Here is a 16,334-nt window from a genome sequence, read left to right as displayed (position 1 = left end):
TCCCTCCCGCCAAATCTCGCTGCGGATAGGGGTTGAGCTCGGGTTGGCATCCCAGCCCGTGAAGATAGATGTTGAGGGAGAAGATTTGCCGCGCCCCGCAAAAATATTTACGGGCCGAGGCGGGATGCGGGGTCTGATCGGGCATGTTTTCCCGCCCCGACCCGCATTTTGGCGGTTATTTTGCGGGCCGGGGCGGGATGCGGGGTCTGCTAGAGTTGCTCTTAGCACGACGACTTCCCGACTGTCTACCGCAACATGTTTTGCCCGGCTCCAGCGAGGAGTCGGATCCTCTAACTTAGAGAAGTGAAGTGACCGTGCTACAATGCTCGTCTAGTGTAAAATGAAGAAGGAATGTTAGGGACAATTAGCAGGTTATTTACTTTTGGTAATTACTGTAGATATAAAAAATCCAAAATTAATTTTATCTCACCATCAACTTGTTTGTATGTAATTATTATGAATGTGCATACTAGATTTGTAATTTAAAAATTAATTTTAGTTATTTTAGCCTTAATTTTATGGATTAACATAAGGAAAGTTAGGGTACTGTAGCTTCTCTAACATCCCTTGTGTATGTTAGAGGATCCAGTTCCCTTCGGCGAGGGAGGGGCAATGACAGCGACACGCCTTCGGCTCGCTTCAGTGCTTGTAGTCATTGCTAGATGGTTTACGGATTTGTTTGTTGTATTACCATGATTGAATATGAATAGATCCGGAGTTTTTCCAAAAAAAAACCTAGAAAAAGAGGTGTTTATAAGTTTTTTTTTAAACGCTTGAAAACATCAGAAGAAATAACTGAAGCAATTCACTTATGTACATACTCCCAAAAACGTTACCAGTGTCCAGTTGTAATGGCTTCACCTTGACTAGTCAAACACACACCAAGTCGGTCAAAACTCAAAAGTGAGGTTGAGGTCAACAAGAAGCTTGCAGCACCCACTGGCCACTGGGAGTTGGTCCATAATCTATCTACTCTACTGATGAATTAAAAACCACAGAAGGTCTGTGGGAGTGTGCGTTGTACATTTGGATATATCTTAAAGGTACTAAACGTAGCAATCAAATCCCACCAACACCTACCAAAAAGAAATGCATTCCACAAATGACAAAGCGGTCGATATAAACTGGCTATATTTAAATTACCACCCATTCCTGAAAATAAATATTTTGATCCAAATATACACATTTTACAGTGGTCAGTGGAGGCAAAAGTAACTGTAACTCAATAAAATTAAAATAAAAGCAAAAAAAAAAAAGCTTCTGGGAGCAACGGCACAGTAAAACTGGCGTTACCGTCCGAGAATTTTTAACATTAACGCGGATTATTACTGTCATCAAGATGGCCATGGCAGGAAAGCTCGAGTGCGTCGGTATCATCTGATGCATGGTCTGTCTCCAACCCAAAGGCAAAAAAAGAGGGAAAGGAAAGGCAAAGGCTGGGGTGGGACAGATAGAAGAAGCGGGGGGAGGTTGCCATTGATAGAGACCACGAGCTCTTCTCCAAGCCACCGCTCTGCAGGACTCCTCCTGACCCTGCTTGCTGCCCCCTGGATCTCGGCCCTGCCCGCTGCCATTGCCTCTGCTGCCACTGCCCACCCCCCTGGCCACCTACCTACCTACTGCTCTACGACTACCACCACACTTGTCTCCAGCCGCTCGGATTGGATCGCTTCGGCTCGAGCCCCGTCCGTGCGTCAGCGTGAGCGTTCGTCTTCCTCGATCGATTTGTGTTTCTGGCTTTGCTTCTTGATCTTGATTTGGTTCCGGTGCCCCTGTTCTGTTCTGTTCCCCGCGAGGAAGATCTGATTGCGATGGTTCCCTGGGCTCTCTGCCGCTTGCCCAAGTTCTTGGATTTTCCTTCCGTTCGGTTATCAGTTCGTGATTTCTGTGCCACAAAGATCTGTGTTTTTGGCAGCTGATAAAATGTGACGAATTGTTTCTCTCTGTCTTCCATTTCATCAGCGATTTAAGAAGCATGCTCCGGTTCGGTTTCCTTTCGTGGCATTAGAAAAGATCTCCCTTTGGTCTGATTTGCCAAACAGCAGCCAATCCTGCCTCGATTTGCTCCGGTGAATATCCCATCGCGCTACATCCGAGATTTGCATCCGCGGCGACTTTGTCTCGGCTCCCGTTGTCTCTTTCTGCATTATTACTGCATTTGGGCTCCTAGTGGCCGGCAGTTTTGGCTCCTCCGATCTGGCCAAATTTGTTTGACACCCGCTGTCACATTCAGTAATCTTTTGTTTTTTCACTCTGGTTCCTGATCAGCCAGTAGCTGGATTTTTATGTTTTACAGTTCACCATTCTACTGCATTTAAACGGTTTGGCGCTTGACTGCAGAATTGGGTTCTCTTGATAGGGGCTAGAGATTGGATTGCTGAGTGGAATTGGGGATGGAGAAGAGGGGTGGCACTCCATCGCCGTCGCCGAGGTCGACGGAGAAGTCCGGGAAGGACTTGACGAGGTCGGGGGACGCCAACGGCGGCGCGGGCGCCGGCGGCAACGCCACCCCGAAAGGCGATAAGGAGAAGGGAGTCAATGTGCAGGTCATCCTTAGATGCAGGTGAGTGAGGAGAGCTCAGCAGTTCTGCTTCAGAAGTTCAGTGTCATGCTGTTTTTTGTGCTCACTCACTGTCTACAATTTGGTGCATTCAGGCCACTGAGTGATGACGAGACAAAGGGGAATACTCCGGTGGTGATATCGTGCAACGAGCGCCGCCGGGAGGTCGCCGCCACGCAGGTCATCGCCAATAAGCAGATTGACCGGACTTTCGCCTTCGACAAGGTATTACATCATCTTCCACGGTCACTTAAGCATAAGCTATTGCCTCACTCACTGGTGACAACCTCTGTCCTGTCACCTGTTCTGCACTTTGCATTTGTTGATGATTGTTGTTGTTGACTTCATGTATGCAACTGCAAGTTTTGACTCATATTTAGTCTAATGATTGGTTCCGAGCAGGTCTTTGGGCCGTCATCAAAGCAGAAGGACTTGTTTGAACAATCCATCTCACCGATAGTACATGAGGTCCTTGAGGGCTATAATTGCACAATTTTTGCCTATGGGCAAACCGGTACCGGCAAAACCTATACAATGGAAGGAGGTGGAACCAGAAAGGCCAAGGTAAATTGTTGAACATTTTGCACTTGAAGTCAATTAAAAATGTACCTTTGGTATGCATGTTCCTTACCATTGGCTGGTTCCTCTAACAACCAGAGTGGCGAACTCCCAACTGACGCTGGAGTTATCCCGAGGTCTGTCAGACAAATTTTCGACATCCTCGAGGCCCAGTGCGCGGAGTACAGCATGAAAGTCACCTTTCTTGAGCTTTACAATGAAGAGATCACTGATTTGTTGGCTCCTGATGAGCCAAGGTTCCCTGTGTTACCTGTCCCTGAGGACAAGAATAAAAAGCCCATTGCCCTTATGGAGGACGGCAAGGGTGGTGTTTTTGTTAGAGGGCTTGAAGAGGAGGTTGTGTACTCTGCTGGCGAAATCTACAAGATTCTTGACAAGGGCTCTGCAAAGAGGCGCACCGCAGAGACATTGCTGAACAAGCAAAGCAGCAGGTCACACTCCATATTCTCAATCACAATTCACATCAAGGAATTGACTCATGAGAGCGAGGAGATGATCAAAATTGGGAAGCTTAATCTCGTCGATCTAGCTGGTTCAGAAAATATATCACGCTCGGGTGCTAGAGATGTGAGTGAACTCCAAATGTCCTATTCTGTATTTTCTTCTTCCCATGTACCTGATTTTTCAAATGCCATGAAGTACATTTGATATTCAATTGGACTGCAGGGCAGAGCGAGAGAGGCTGGGGAGATCAACAAGAGTTTGCTCACACTTGGCCGTGTTATTAATGCTCTAGTTGAGCACTCTGGACATGTCCCATATAGGTAGCTCTAAGGGCATTCTCCTGACTCCACCTGTTGTAGCGAAGCATTGCTAAAGAGGGCTTGACATTGCTCTACCTATTTGTTTCAGAGATAGCAAGCTGACAAGATTATTGCGAGATTCATTGGGAGGCAAAACAAAGACTTGCATTATTGCTACAATATCACCTTCGGTATATTGCTTGGAAGAGACGTTGAGCACACTTGATTATGCACATCGTGCAAAAAATATCAGGAACAAACCCGAGGTTACTATCTTGTTTTTTTTGTTTGGATAATCCGTAAATATTGATGTTTCATTATTTCAGATGGTAGAAACGTTGACGATGTGTTTTGTATCGCCTAACTTACTCTTATTACCATCGAGTCCAGGTGAACCAAAAGATGATGAAATCTGCTGTCATCAAGGACCTTTACTCTGAAATTGACCGCCTTAAACAAGGTTTATCTGCGTGCACTTTTTTGCTATACTGAAATGTTAAATGTCATGCATTTTCTACTCACCTAGTCTCCTATCTGTTTTTCAGAAGTGTTTGCGGCAAGAGAGAAGAATGGTATATACATTCCAAGAGAGCGCTACCTCCAAGAGGAAGCTGAGAAAAAGGTTTATCTTAATTTTCCAATTAAACCCTTGTTAGATTTGTTCAGATAAACCGAATATATCTTTATTCATCATCTCAACTTTTCAAACCTAACTTTTTCACTCAGGCCATGACAGAAAAAATTGAAAAACTGGGAGTTGATCTAGAGGCTAGGGATAAGGTTAGTTGTCTCTAAGCATGTCACAGCAAACCATTTATTTGAATGATGATTTGATTTTAAATTCTCTACACAATCTATGGGCAGCAATTGGTGGAACTAAAAGAACTTTATGATGCTCAAATGCTTTTGAGTGCAGAGTTGGGCGAAAAACTCGAGAAAACTCAGGTATCTTAAAAGTGTCCAGCTCATGGTTTTGCAATCTTTGGGAAAATACATTATATAATTGTCATTCCATCTGTCTTTTGTCTGCAGAAAGATCTGGAGGACACTAGGCATGCTCTGCATGATTTAGAAGAAAAATACAGTGAAGCAAAGTCTACTATCAAAGAAAAGGAATTTGTAATATTTAATCTTCAGAACTCAGGTTTGTTGAACTAACTAATTATTACCTGCAAAAACAAGAACTAATTCATTACTGCAAGTCTCTTTGCTTAGCATGGTTTGCTCATTTACTTCTTATAGTTACTGGCAAATGAATCATCAATTGTTGTCAATTTTCTTGACATAGAATCAAAAGTTTATGTGCTCATCCATACTTGATTTCAGTTAGCCAATTGAGTGCATACTTACTGTGTTAACCGACATTCAATGAAACTTGCTGGTATTTTTGCTACAGAAAAATCACTGGTAGATTGTGCCTATAATCTCCGCGCAGAATTAGAAAATGCAGCAGCAGATGTTTCTGGTCTATTCTCCAAAATAGGTTTGGCATCTCAACTCGATCACCTCTACTTTGTGATGGACCGGTTTCACTTCAATGGTCATTGTTCGTGAATACTGGCAGAGCGTAAAGACAAAATAGAAGATGGAAACAGGTCACTCGTGCAGAGATTTAGATCTCAACTGACCCAGGAGCTTGATGCCTTGCATAAAACCGTCTCCACTTCAGTGATGCAGCAGGAGGATCACCTCAAAGAAATGGAAGATGATATGCAATCCTTCGTATCTTCAAAAGATGAGGCAATTAAGTTTCCCCTCAATATTGTACTTAAAAGTTTATCTTGTGTTACTGCTATGTAAGGTGGAGTATGACATGCTTGAGCTACCCATTTTTAGGCTGCACAAGGGCTAAAGGAGAGCATACAAAACCTGAAAGCCCTGCATGGTTCAGGAATTACAGCGCTGGATAATTTAGCAGGCGAAATTGACATGAATTCTCAGACAACATTTGAGAAATTGAACTCACAAGTACAGTCACACACATCAGATCTTGAGAAAGTAAGCTTTGTTTCTTTTGGTCAACTTGTGGTTGCAGTGACTATATGAATATTTCTGATTGATCTTCCTGTATTTTATAGTGTTTCGGAGTAATTGCTTTGGGAGCAGACAACTTGTTAAATGAGCTTCAGTGTAGCCTTTCGAAACAAGAAGAGCGACTAGCCCACTTCGCAAACAAGCAGCGGGAGGTCTGTAATATTTTGAGGCACTAGAACATTTGATATTTGCTTAAGCCATTCTGTTCCAACATTTCTGTTAATGCGTGCAGGGACACCTAAGAGCCGTGGAAGCGTCACGGTCCATCTCAAACATTACTGTTGGTTTCTTCCATTCACTGGATGTTCATGCATCTAAACTTACTAGTATTTTGGAAGAAACACAAGGTGTGCAAGATCAACAACTTATTGATCTTGAGAAGAAATTTGAGGTTATTCCTAATGATAATTATTACATTCAGTATGCAGTTAATAAATTAATATAACTTCTTAACATAATGTGATTTTATCATTTTTGACAGGAGTGTGCAGCTAATGAAGAAAAGCAACTTATAGAAAAGGTGGCAGAGATGCTTGCAATTTCCAATGCAAGAAAGAAGAAGCTGGTAAGTGTTATCCATATCTTCTGCAGTTCATATTTTAGGATATGATGTGATACCAAAAAAAAAGAAGTTACGTGCTGCTGATGATTGATTGAAGAGTTGAACTATTACACAACTGCTACATATTGTTAATCATAAGCACATATTGCAGGTCCAAACGGCTGTAGGTGGCCTTCGAGAGAGCGCTGTAAACAGGACAGGTCAGCTGCAGAAAGAAATTTCAACAGCACAGGACTTCACCTCATCCGTACGGGAAAAGTGGGGCTTTTACATGGAAGAAACGGAGAATAATTACATTGAAGATACCACTGCAGTCGACAGTGGACGGTCTTGCTTGGCAGAAGTTCTTGTGGAATGGTCAGTATGGCTACTTGATGTGATGCTTTCTCCTATGAAATATGGAGATTTCAGTGCTTAACGTTTTCTCGAAAACTGCAGCAAAACTAAGACGGGCATGGGTGCACAACAATGGAAGAATGCTGAGGATTCTCTCTTCAGCCTTGGCAAAGGAAATGTTGAATCAGTAGATAGCATAGTCAGGTATTAGCACAGAACCGATCTGGAAGATTTTAAAGTTTCTTTCATCTTAAACTAGCAATTGTGAATAGCAATCATGGTGTGTGCACTTTTACCAGGACGGGGAGAGAAGCCAACCAATTGCTGCGTTCCAAATTGTCTGCCGCAGTATCGACTACTCTCGAAGATATAGATGTAGCAAACAAGGCCCTTCTTTCTTCCATTGACAGTAAGTTCTTAATGCTTCGAGTTACTAAAACACAGGGCATAGTGTGATTTTTCCTCATTTTGATGACAACTCATGTTATTTCAGGCTCGTTGAAGGTTGACCATGAGGCGTGCGCAAACATCGTCTCCGTTCTCACCCCGTGCCATGGGGAAATGACGGAGTTGAAGGGTGCGCATTACCACAAGGTCGTGGAGATAACCGGAAATGCGGGGAAATGCCTAGAGGAAGAATACCTGGTGAGCAGTCATGAAAAGTGATTGGTGGGAAGATTTGCTCTTTATCATCCCTGACAGCGACTGACCAAACCTGCATTGAATCCTTCTCCTTAAATGTGACAGGTGGATGAACCGTCGTGTTCAACACCAAGGAGGCGGGAAATCGACCTTCCAAGCGCCGAGTCGATCGAGGAGCTGCGGACCCCGGACTACGACGAGCTCCTCAGGTCGTTCCGCGAGTCGAGGGCTGGATGGAAGCAGGCGAACGGAGACACGAAACACCTCCCGGAGGCGCAAGAGGAGTCCACGTCGCCGTCGTCGGTCAGGGATGCGAGGGTCCCCCTTATAGCAAGAAATTAGATTCGTCCAGATCATGTACAAAGGAGCCATTTGTTTAGTTTTACCATTTACCCAGTTGGTTTGCTGTTGATAGTGCCATCCATTTGATTAATTGCTATTGTTGGTTGAGGGGTTTGCTGTTCTTAGGCTGGTCACCAGTGAAGAGTATGTACTTACTACTGCATCAGTGGATCTAATGTAATATATATGTATTTACATAGGCAACACAGTGAAAGAATAATATTTTTGAGCACCGATGAAAGACTCGTTGAGCTGAGTATTATGCTCAATGCACTAGATGACTTTCTTCCATGAAAAATAAGAAAAACATGACGTCTTGATGACGAAAGTGCTATTCTGCTCCCAGGTGCAAATGTACCTGGGTGAAGACAAACATTCTTGAGTGTTCTCCCTACGTATAATTTTTCATGAAGAGATCACATTCATGATGCTTTGGGTAAAAAAAGAAAAACAGGCACCCTAAAATGCTTAAGAAATGAGCACATGGAATGTTATTTCTGCAAGAAATTTTGCACAGGAGTAGAACATTTGGACATGTGTTCCAAAAAAACAGTTTTTAAAATTATTTTTTCAGATTTTCTATTCACCTGAGCAGAAAGTCCATGTCTGATGACAAAATCTCTATTGTAATAATGTATGGCTAAATATCTGTTGAAAGATGAAGAAATCTCTGTTGAAAATAATAATAACAATAATAACCTGATGACTAAATCTCTGTTGCAAACAAGCCTCAACTGTCGGTAGGTCAAGTGTCACTGGCACTGGAATTTGCTGGCTGGTATCCAAATATGAGTGAAACGTACTGTAGTTACATAAACATATATTGGTGATCTAACAACTTTAGATGAGAACTGCACCACAACTGCACAAAGCCACTAGGAGGACAAAAAGAAAACTATGAAAGCCGCTGCTTCTTGACAAGAATGTACAAGCACAAGGGCAGAACCAAAAAACTATTTCTGCTACAAAATATTCTGTTGAGGGGAAGGCCTGACTGATAAAGGCGGCTGCCGCTTCATACCCTGCAAAGCAAAAACAAGAGATCCTCAGTATATGGGGATTATGGATGAATGAACAGGGGGAATTGGACTAAAAATTATATTCGGGAATGCACGACATAATTAGGATAATTGTTACAATCAGTCGGTGAACTAAAAATTAACAAAAACAAAAAAAGAACATCTGTTCAAATCACTTGCCACGCTAACAATTACTGTACACAATATCTAGTTTTCACCTGCTATTTTATTTTTCTCAACATAATTAGGATAGAAGTAAAATGCGCTATGCCTGAGGCATATAAAGATTGCATGATAAGGGATTCCTGAAGCTGTTCTAAACAACCCCTCCTACCCCGGTGAACTAGAGATATAAGACCTTTGGCAAAGGCAGATAACTGCAAACTACTCCTAGGTCACAGCTTGAACAGACAGATTCAAGCCGAGAACTGTCTTAATCAGCCTGAACAAACAGATATACAGGTCATCCTACTGTACATCTTTTCCTAAGGAAAGCTACTAGCTGATGATCATTGTGAGAAGTAAGAAATAGACAAGAAAATTACGACTAAGACACAGAAAGTGAGTCGCAGATATATTTAGGGCTGAAGCAGTATATTACAACTTGCAGTTACACAGTTTTGGTATAAAGGCAAGCTCAAACTTATATATAGATCAACAGGTTTCATACAACAGATGACCACCTAGCAGTTTCCAGTTTATATGTTACTATAGGATAAAGAGAAGGATGAAGTAACACTATAACAATGAAAAGAATGCCTGGTAAAAGTAGAATAAATTCAGAAAACTTTAAGTTTCTGCAGCAATTACCTAATCTGGTGCTCCAATATATGTCCTGCTAAGCATTATTCATGACGGGGTTGCATCCATGAATTCTTTTGACCCCTCTCTGTCTGCACCTTTATTAAACTCCCTGCTGGTGAATTGCACGGGGAGTGCCATATTGTGCTTCTTTTCTGGGGCTCTTGATGAATTCCCATCAGCTGTCCCCCTTGCTGCTGCTGCATCTACTGAAGGTCTGGAGCTACCAATATCTGGCCTTGCATCAGCTGTCCCCCTTGCTGCTGCATCTACTGAAGGTCTCAAGCTACCAATATCTGGCCTTGCATCAGCTGTCCCCCTTGCTGCTGCATCTACTGAAGGTCTCAAGCTACCAATATCTGGCCTTGCATCAGTAGGAACAAGCTTGCTGGTTTCTTTGTCATTTGTTGATGATGGAACAACATCAAGCTCAAGGTCACCTTCCAGCCCGCTGTTAGATGGATCCTGAACGCCATCCTTGTCTTCTCCTGACGCTGTAGGGTCTGCATCAGCTTTCTTTTGTTTTTTTGCGTTAGGGGTGCCATCATCCTCAGGATCATCGTTTCCTGCACCAGGGTCTGCGGGATCTGAATCTTTCCTTGGTCTCTTCCACTTTTTCGTAGATGATGTGCCATCATCCTCAAAATCTTCCTCCTCTCTACCCCTGTGCAGATAGGTCCACAATTTTTTGTCATTATCATACAGCACACAAGGATCACGCTCATAATGCAAGCGATCAAGAGCGCCACTGACAACTTGATTAACAGCAGCCTCTTTATTGGATTCTGCATGATTTAGGTACTGTGAATCTTTGAGAAGTGTGCAAACATCAGCTCTTGTTCCAGTTCTTCCAGGCAACCTAGAAGCAGCATCTCTTACAAGACAGAGAATAGTGACATGCGGAGGGCGATCAGGCAAGAGCATGGGATGTCCCCTAGCTTTTGATGTGGGCTTTCCACCTCCCCTTCGCAAAGGAGCAACAATAGATTTCTCCCCATCAGCAGCAGTATAGCAAAATGCTCTATCAGGAATTGAGTATCTCAAAAACTCCTCACGCTGGAAATATGCCCTTGCTTCGTCAGAGCTTGGGCTTATTGTGTTCAGACTTTTCTGGGCCCTAAGGTCCTTAAATCTTTCCTTCAAATCCAAGTTTGCAGGATTTGGTGCTGGAGGTGGTGGAAGGGATCCTATTTGCTTAAGGGTTTCCTGACCACTTTTCAGCCAATTAGCAAATGCATCGACCAACTTCACAAGCATCTTGTGTGGTATACCCCATGCCTCAGCAGAAGTTTCTTCATTAGGATCACTATATGAGGTAGCAGAAGGCAGTGGACCAACCCAGAACCAGCTTTTGTTCGACTTGTCATAGGCAACTAGCGCTCTCCAGCCCTTTGCACCTAGAGGAGCTGTTCTAGATGACAGTACCTTGAGCACTCCTCGAACTAAATCCTGCAGGGGCTCCTGTGTTTCAAGTATGTTGGGATCTCCAGGATTAGTTTTAATCCGGTTAACAAGATCTTGAACAGTTAGTGCCGGCGAATTGCTCTGTGCGGTCTGCTCAGCAGCACTAGTATCTCCAACTTCATTGCCCGGTTGTGCTTGCTCTGCTGCACTTGGCTCTTGAGGCGTTTTGCCAGGTTCCTCACTATTGAACCATTTTCTGTTCTCCTCCCCATCAGTCTGCTTCGCTGCCACTGGAGTAACCTCAGTAGGAGTGACCATAGCTGCCACTGGAGTAACCTCAGCAGGAGTGACCGTAGCTGCCACTGGAGTATCCTCAGCCGGAGCAACCATAGCCTTCTTAACAGCGGTTAGAAGATGCACGATGGAGAAAGAAAAGCCAGTATGGATGGTTGGTGTAATTGGTACATACTTCTTCTTAGGTTTCTCAGGTTCTACTGGCACCACAATAACCTCTGGCACGACAGGAGCTGGTTCTGCTACAGTAATTGCATCTGTAACAGTATCTGGCTTCTTTTTACTTTTCTTCTTCGAGCTGCCACTGATTTCTACCACCTTTGGACCAGATGGCGCATACTCGCCATGCTCATCCAGGCTTGTAAGTTCAACTCTTCCTTTTTGCCTTTTGGAGCCAGAGCTGCAACTTGCCAGCGGCATGTTCGCTCTTTCAGAAACATCAAAGTCGCCATTAGAATCTTGGACTGCATAGCCTGCTCTACTGGCCAGCCTATCACTCTCTGGTGACCTCAGTGATTCATTGGCTTTCTCGTTGCTATCATGCAATTCAGAGTTGTCATAACCATGCATGTCCAGGTTTGCAATTCCCTTGCGCTTTCTTTCACTCCTTGCTGCTGGGGGTCTCATCACTTCACTAATCTGTTCCGCCACCTCCACATGCACGTCGCGTAAATAATCAGGCTCTGCAACCTTTCCTCTGTGTGACCGCTTGCTCTGAGTCTGGTAGGGTTCGAAATCTGCAGTAGGGGCAGGATAATTTGTTTTGACTGATTTGCTAAGTTTGTTTGACTTTTTGGCACCATATGCTGGTATATGAAGTTCAGAATATTGAAGGTTTGGCTGTTCTTCAACAAGATTCATATCTGCCCCATCTTCAAACCGTTCTGATGAATCAGATTCTGTCTCCTCACTCTGAACATGGGCAGCTTTGCTCCTGGAGTCCTTCTGGCCAATCCTACCATGCTGACTATTGGATTTAACATTAATCTTAACCTGTGATATCCTGCCTCTAGCATCAGATCCAGAATGTGCACCATTTATCTGCTGCTCAATACTTTTGTAGGACTTAACCTTCACACCATGACCAACTTGAGGCTTCCTGCTCCTGTAATCGCCTTCAGGCTGCCCTCTCTGCCAGTCACTTAAGAGATCAGCATGGCTACCAGCTGGCCAATCCCTCGCTTCCACTTTGGGAGCTTTATTCTGGGCAGCTTTTCCACCGTATATCCGATCTCTCTCCGAGTATTTTGCACTCCTTGCATTGTCAGAATACGGAGGGTCAAATGATGCTGCTAAGGTAACTCCCTGACTACCAATGGCATTCCTGCCATGGTAGTAAGAAGAACCAGTCTGGCTATCATGGTAGTTGTTTCCATAAGGATTGATATCATAGCCCGTGTCCAATTCCTTCTTCACTGGCTTCATCAGTGGTCTCTGAGACCGGATCCTGGGCAAATCCCTGTCATATCCCAGGTCCTCAGAATGAAGGCCATCTATGCTTCTGCGCAGCTTCCCTCTATGCGCGACTCCGGCATCATACGCATAAGCATTATCTTGACGAGAAAGCTTAGAGAGAGCCGCTGCAGCATCACGACCAGACCCTCCAATGTACTCCTCACCCACGCCTTTTGACACACCCAACCGCAGAACGCCCTTGGACCTTTCCTTCCCTAACTTCCCAGCCTTGTTGAGACCCATCTTATCTGGCTTCGACCGTGTCAAGAACTGCTCCGCAGACTCCTTGCTCTCTGAGTCAGTCTCTGAGCCAGCCCGGGCAACCAAACCCAGTTCCTTCTGCTTCCGCTGTGCCTTCATTGCATCCATAGCTCTGAGCCTCTCACCAAGGCTGTACCCGTTGCAGCTCTTCCAGCAGTCCTTGGTGTCCCACAGGCCCAGCACCATCGAATTGTGGTACCTCTGCAGATGGTAGTAGTGCTTGCGCCGCTCCGCAAAGCGGCTGCCGCGGCGGTACAGGACGATCCTGGGGTCGCAGAGACCGCCCTTGAGGCGGTCGAACAGGGCGGCCAGGGGGCTCCCGAAGTGGAAGTTGTCCCCCCTGAGGAGCTCGACGAGCGTGCGGGCGAATGTCTCCTGGTCCAGGTCGGGCAGGAAGGCGGCGAGGCGGAGCCGGTCGTCCTCGGAGAGCAGGCCGTTCCAGGCGTCCAGTGAGATCACGCCGCCGAGGCCGGGGAGGTCGTAGAGCTCCAGGGGCAGGGCCACGCTCTGGTCCCCGACCTGGCACATCTCCGCGCCCGCCTCCCCGAGCTGCGTGATCTCCAGCTCGTCAGACCCCATCCCGGAGTCGTCCTCCTCCTCCTCTGCCTCCTGCTCCTCATGGCCGCCGCCATTCTCCTCCTGGGCCGAGAACCCCTCCGCCTCGGACCCCTCCGAGGCCGTGGCGGGCGACCGCTCCTCCTCGTCCTCCGTGGAGCCGTCCTCCCCGCCGGACTCCAGCCGCTGGACCCTGGCGCCGCCGGTCCTGACGATCGCCATCGCGTCACACCACCACCTGCGCCAACCAAACCAACCCTCAGCAAAAAGACGCGCGCCGGCCAAAACCCTAGCCCCCGAATCCAACCAATCCACCCCGCCCCACCCCACCGGGAGCGGAGCCGCGCCCGCGAATCAAACGGAAAGGGGAGGAATCTCACCGGAGGAAAGCAGGGGCGGCGCGGAGCTGGGGGCGCGAAACCCTAACCCTAGCGCGGCGATGCGGGGTTGTGGGGATGGGGGCGGAGGGGACGGGACGGGACGGGAGGCGGATAAATAGTGGGTGGGGCGAGGAAGACGACGGAGACGTGGCGGCCGCGGGGGCCGTCGGATGCGCGGGCGGGGCGGGATTACGGAGGAGGCGAGGGGGCCGGGCGCAAAAGTGTCCGGTCCGGGTGGGGTGGGGGGTGGGGAGGCGGGGGTGGGGTGGAAGGAAGGGGAAGGGGGAGAAGAGACGAGGCGAGCGAGGTGGGAGGAAGGAGGAGGAGAGCGAGGGGAAAGAGAGGGGTGCTGGGGTGGGCCCGGGCTGCTCTGGCCGGTGGGGCCGGCTGGGGACTGGCGAGAAGGGGTCTGGTTTTGCGCGGGAACTAACTGGGATTGCGGAGTGAGCGAGGTTAACTTCACTCTCTTCGCTCCCGCTTCGCTTCATTGATATCCCGTGGATTTTTCTGCATCCAAGCTACTCACTTCGTCCATAATAAGTACAAGATGTTTTAACTTTTTTTGAATCACACGTTTTAGTGTGTTTGTTCACTCATTTGAGTCCGTATGTACTCTATATTAAAATATTCAAGACATCTCATTTTCTGAATGGAAGGATTATCTATTTGTGATGATCGGGGTACGGATGAATGTTCGGTATGGAAATTACGAGAGACTGGATGATATTCTGCACGTTGCTATGAAAATTAGTAGTTTTTTTAATAAGACATGGTTATATTTGACATTTATATTTAAATTACTAAATCTGAAAATACATGCTATAAATTGCATTAGATTATTATGCAGCTAAAAATCATGTGTTCTATATAGGATTTTTTTATTTTGAAAAATAGGATCATCCCTGGTCTCTGCATCCACGTGATGCACACAACCATCTTTATTAATTATACACCAGAGCCTGACAAAATGAATACAAGGATCAATCCGAAGCCACCTTCTAGGCGAACAAAGTCGCTACACCTATAAGTATACAGATGTGCCCTGTCCGCATAACACACACAATCTAATCCAGTGGCCTTAAGACACTCCAGTCTAGGCGTCCCATAACGTGCACCGCCTGCACACGCTCTAGGATTCGCCACCGCCATCTTCCGGCATTCCGTCTTCAGGAGAAATCATTGCAAAGATCATGCCAGCCCCATCTGCCGTCGACGTCACCACGACAACAAATAGCGCCACTAGCCACAGCGCGTCGATTAAACCGCGTCCAACACCGAGACTCCATTGCTCCACGCCGCCGAGACCCACCGTCTTCAATGCGGTCGATGTAACACCGCTCCACCTGTTTGCCTCTCCAGTGAAGCTCCAAGACGATGCCCCCAGGAGGGAGAACAACACCAAAGTCCCGTCATCATCCGATCCGGGAGATCCAGATCTAAGGTTTTCCCAGAACAACTACCACCTGGAGGAAGAGGGGCACGCCATCTGCAACTGCCGACGTACCCAAGTGGTGCCCACCGCCACATAGCTCTCATGGCGACGCCTTCAAGAAGGACACGACGCCAAGAGCGTCGTCGCCGCCCTAGGGTTTTCACCCGAGAGACCGTGAGGTGGGAAAAGGTGGGGCGGGCCTGAACGACGTCTCCAAGAAGAAAAATGGCACCCTCGGGTGTCATCACAGTTGTGGCCGGCAGGAGTCGACCTAGGAATTATCCCAATTCGGATCCCCACCTCTCGCTTCGTCCCAACCCAGTAACCGGCTAGCAGCACGACCATGTCCGATAAGACGGAGTGCACGCAACATGGGTTGGAGAAAGGAGCAGCTCGGCGCCGTTGGCCGCCGGGGCAACAAGCCGCGGCACCAACCCGTCGGTGAATCGCCAACCACCCAGTCTGATCTCCGGCAGCCCACACACCCCGACGTGCCATCGGATAGGGAGGCCATCCCAGGGGGCCGCCGCCCCTGATCCAAGGCCCTTTTGCCCTTGATTGGGAAGGGCTGCGACAGCCCTGCCACCAAGGCCATCGCTGGGACGTCGGCTAGCCGCCAAGCCGTCATTGTCCATCAAGACGCCTTGGTCCAGATCGGCGTTGCCACGATCGAGATCGGGATCACACCCTCGAGATGGGGCGTCCCGCGCCACCCAAGAACCCGAGAGGGGAGGCAGTACGTCCTCCGCCGCCATCGTACACATGAGTTTTGCCCAGCACCGACCACCGACGGTGACGGAGGGGAAGGCAGGGAGGACCAGCGGCTAGGGCTGGGGACCCTCGATCGCTTGCGCGGGGGGGGGGGGGGGGTAGTGGGATGGTAGGGAAGGGGCGGCAAATATAGGTAGTATAGTATAATATAGTGTTAAAAATAT

At 47.0% G+C, this 16,334-nt stretch overlaps 2 protein-coding genes across 2 annotated transcripts; one reads left to right on the top strand and one right to left on the bottom strand.

Moving 5' to 3' along the window:
* The first annotated feature begins 1,402 nt into the window (after window positions 1-1,402).
* On the top strand, window positions 1,403-8,039 carry LOC109734517 (kinesin-like protein KIN-5A). The gene is made up of 23 exons (XM_020293722.3): window positions 1,403-1,699; window positions 2,360-2,563; window positions 2,656-2,785; window positions 2,963-3,124; window positions 3,218-3,706; window positions 3,806-3,903; window positions 3,992-4,148; window positions 4,273-4,342; window positions 4,428-4,504; window positions 4,609-4,662; window positions 4,747-4,827; window positions 4,915-5,026; window positions 5,279-5,365; window positions 5,447-5,622; window positions 5,719-5,880; window positions 5,961-6,068; window positions 6,149-6,307; window positions 6,398-6,481; window positions 6,630-6,835; window positions 6,917-7,018; window positions 7,114-7,223; window positions 7,308-7,459; window positions 7,562-8,039. Exons 2-23 carry the CDS (start codon window positions 2,394-2,396, stop codon window positions 7,796-7,798), a joined length of 3,183 nt encoding a protein of 1,060 aa, XP_020149311.1. The 5' UTR covers window positions 1,403-1,699; window positions 2,360-2,393; the 3' UTR covers window positions 7,799-8,039.
* A 526-nt stretch (window positions 8,040-8,565) lies between these two features.
* Window positions 8,566-14,270, bottom strand: LOC109734518 (uncharacterized). Its single transcript, XM_020293724.4, has 3 exons — window positions 13,968-14,270; window positions 9,628-13,825; window positions 8,566-8,820 (listed from the first exon to the last, which is right to left on the bottom strand). The coding sequence occupies exon 2, from the start codon at window positions 13,807-13,809 to the stop codon at window positions 9,667-9,669; it is 4,143 nt and encodes a 1,380-aa protein (XP_020149313.1). The 5' UTR covers window positions 13,810-13,825; window positions 13,968-14,270; the 3' UTR covers window positions 8,566-8,820; window positions 9,628-9,666.
* Between the last annotated feature and the right edge of the window lie 2,064 nt (window positions 14,271-16,334).

Source organism: Aegilops tauschii, chromosome 1 (assembly GCF_002575655.3).
Source record: "Aegilops tauschii subsp. strangulata cultivar AL8/78 chromosome 1, Aet v6.0, whole genome shotgun sequence".
Classification (NCBI taxonomy): Eukaryota; Viridiplantae; Streptophyta; class Magnoliopsida; order Poales; family Poaceae; genus Aegilops; species Aegilops tauschii.
The sequence above is the reverse complement of the archived record's forward strand: the minus strand, read 5'-3'. Positions and strand labels throughout refer to the sequence as shown.

Coding starts and splice junctions, on each gene's coding strand:
- LOC109734517 (XM_020293722.3), top strand. CDS start 2,394: ATGGAGAAGAGGGGTGGCACTCCATCGCCGTCGCCGAGGTCGACGGAG. Junction 4,343..4,427: donor AATTGACCGCCTTAAACAAG/GTTTATCTGCGT, acceptor TCTGTTTTTCAG/AAGTGTTTGCGGCAAGAGAG. Junction 7,224..7,307: donor CCTTCTTTCTTCCATTGACA/GTAAGTTCTTAA, acceptor ATGTTATTTCAG/GCTCGTTGAAGGTTGACCAT.
- LOC109734518 (XM_020293724.4), bottom strand. CDS start 13,809: ATGGCGATCGTCAGGACCGGCGGCGCCAGGGTCCAGCGGCTGGAGTCC.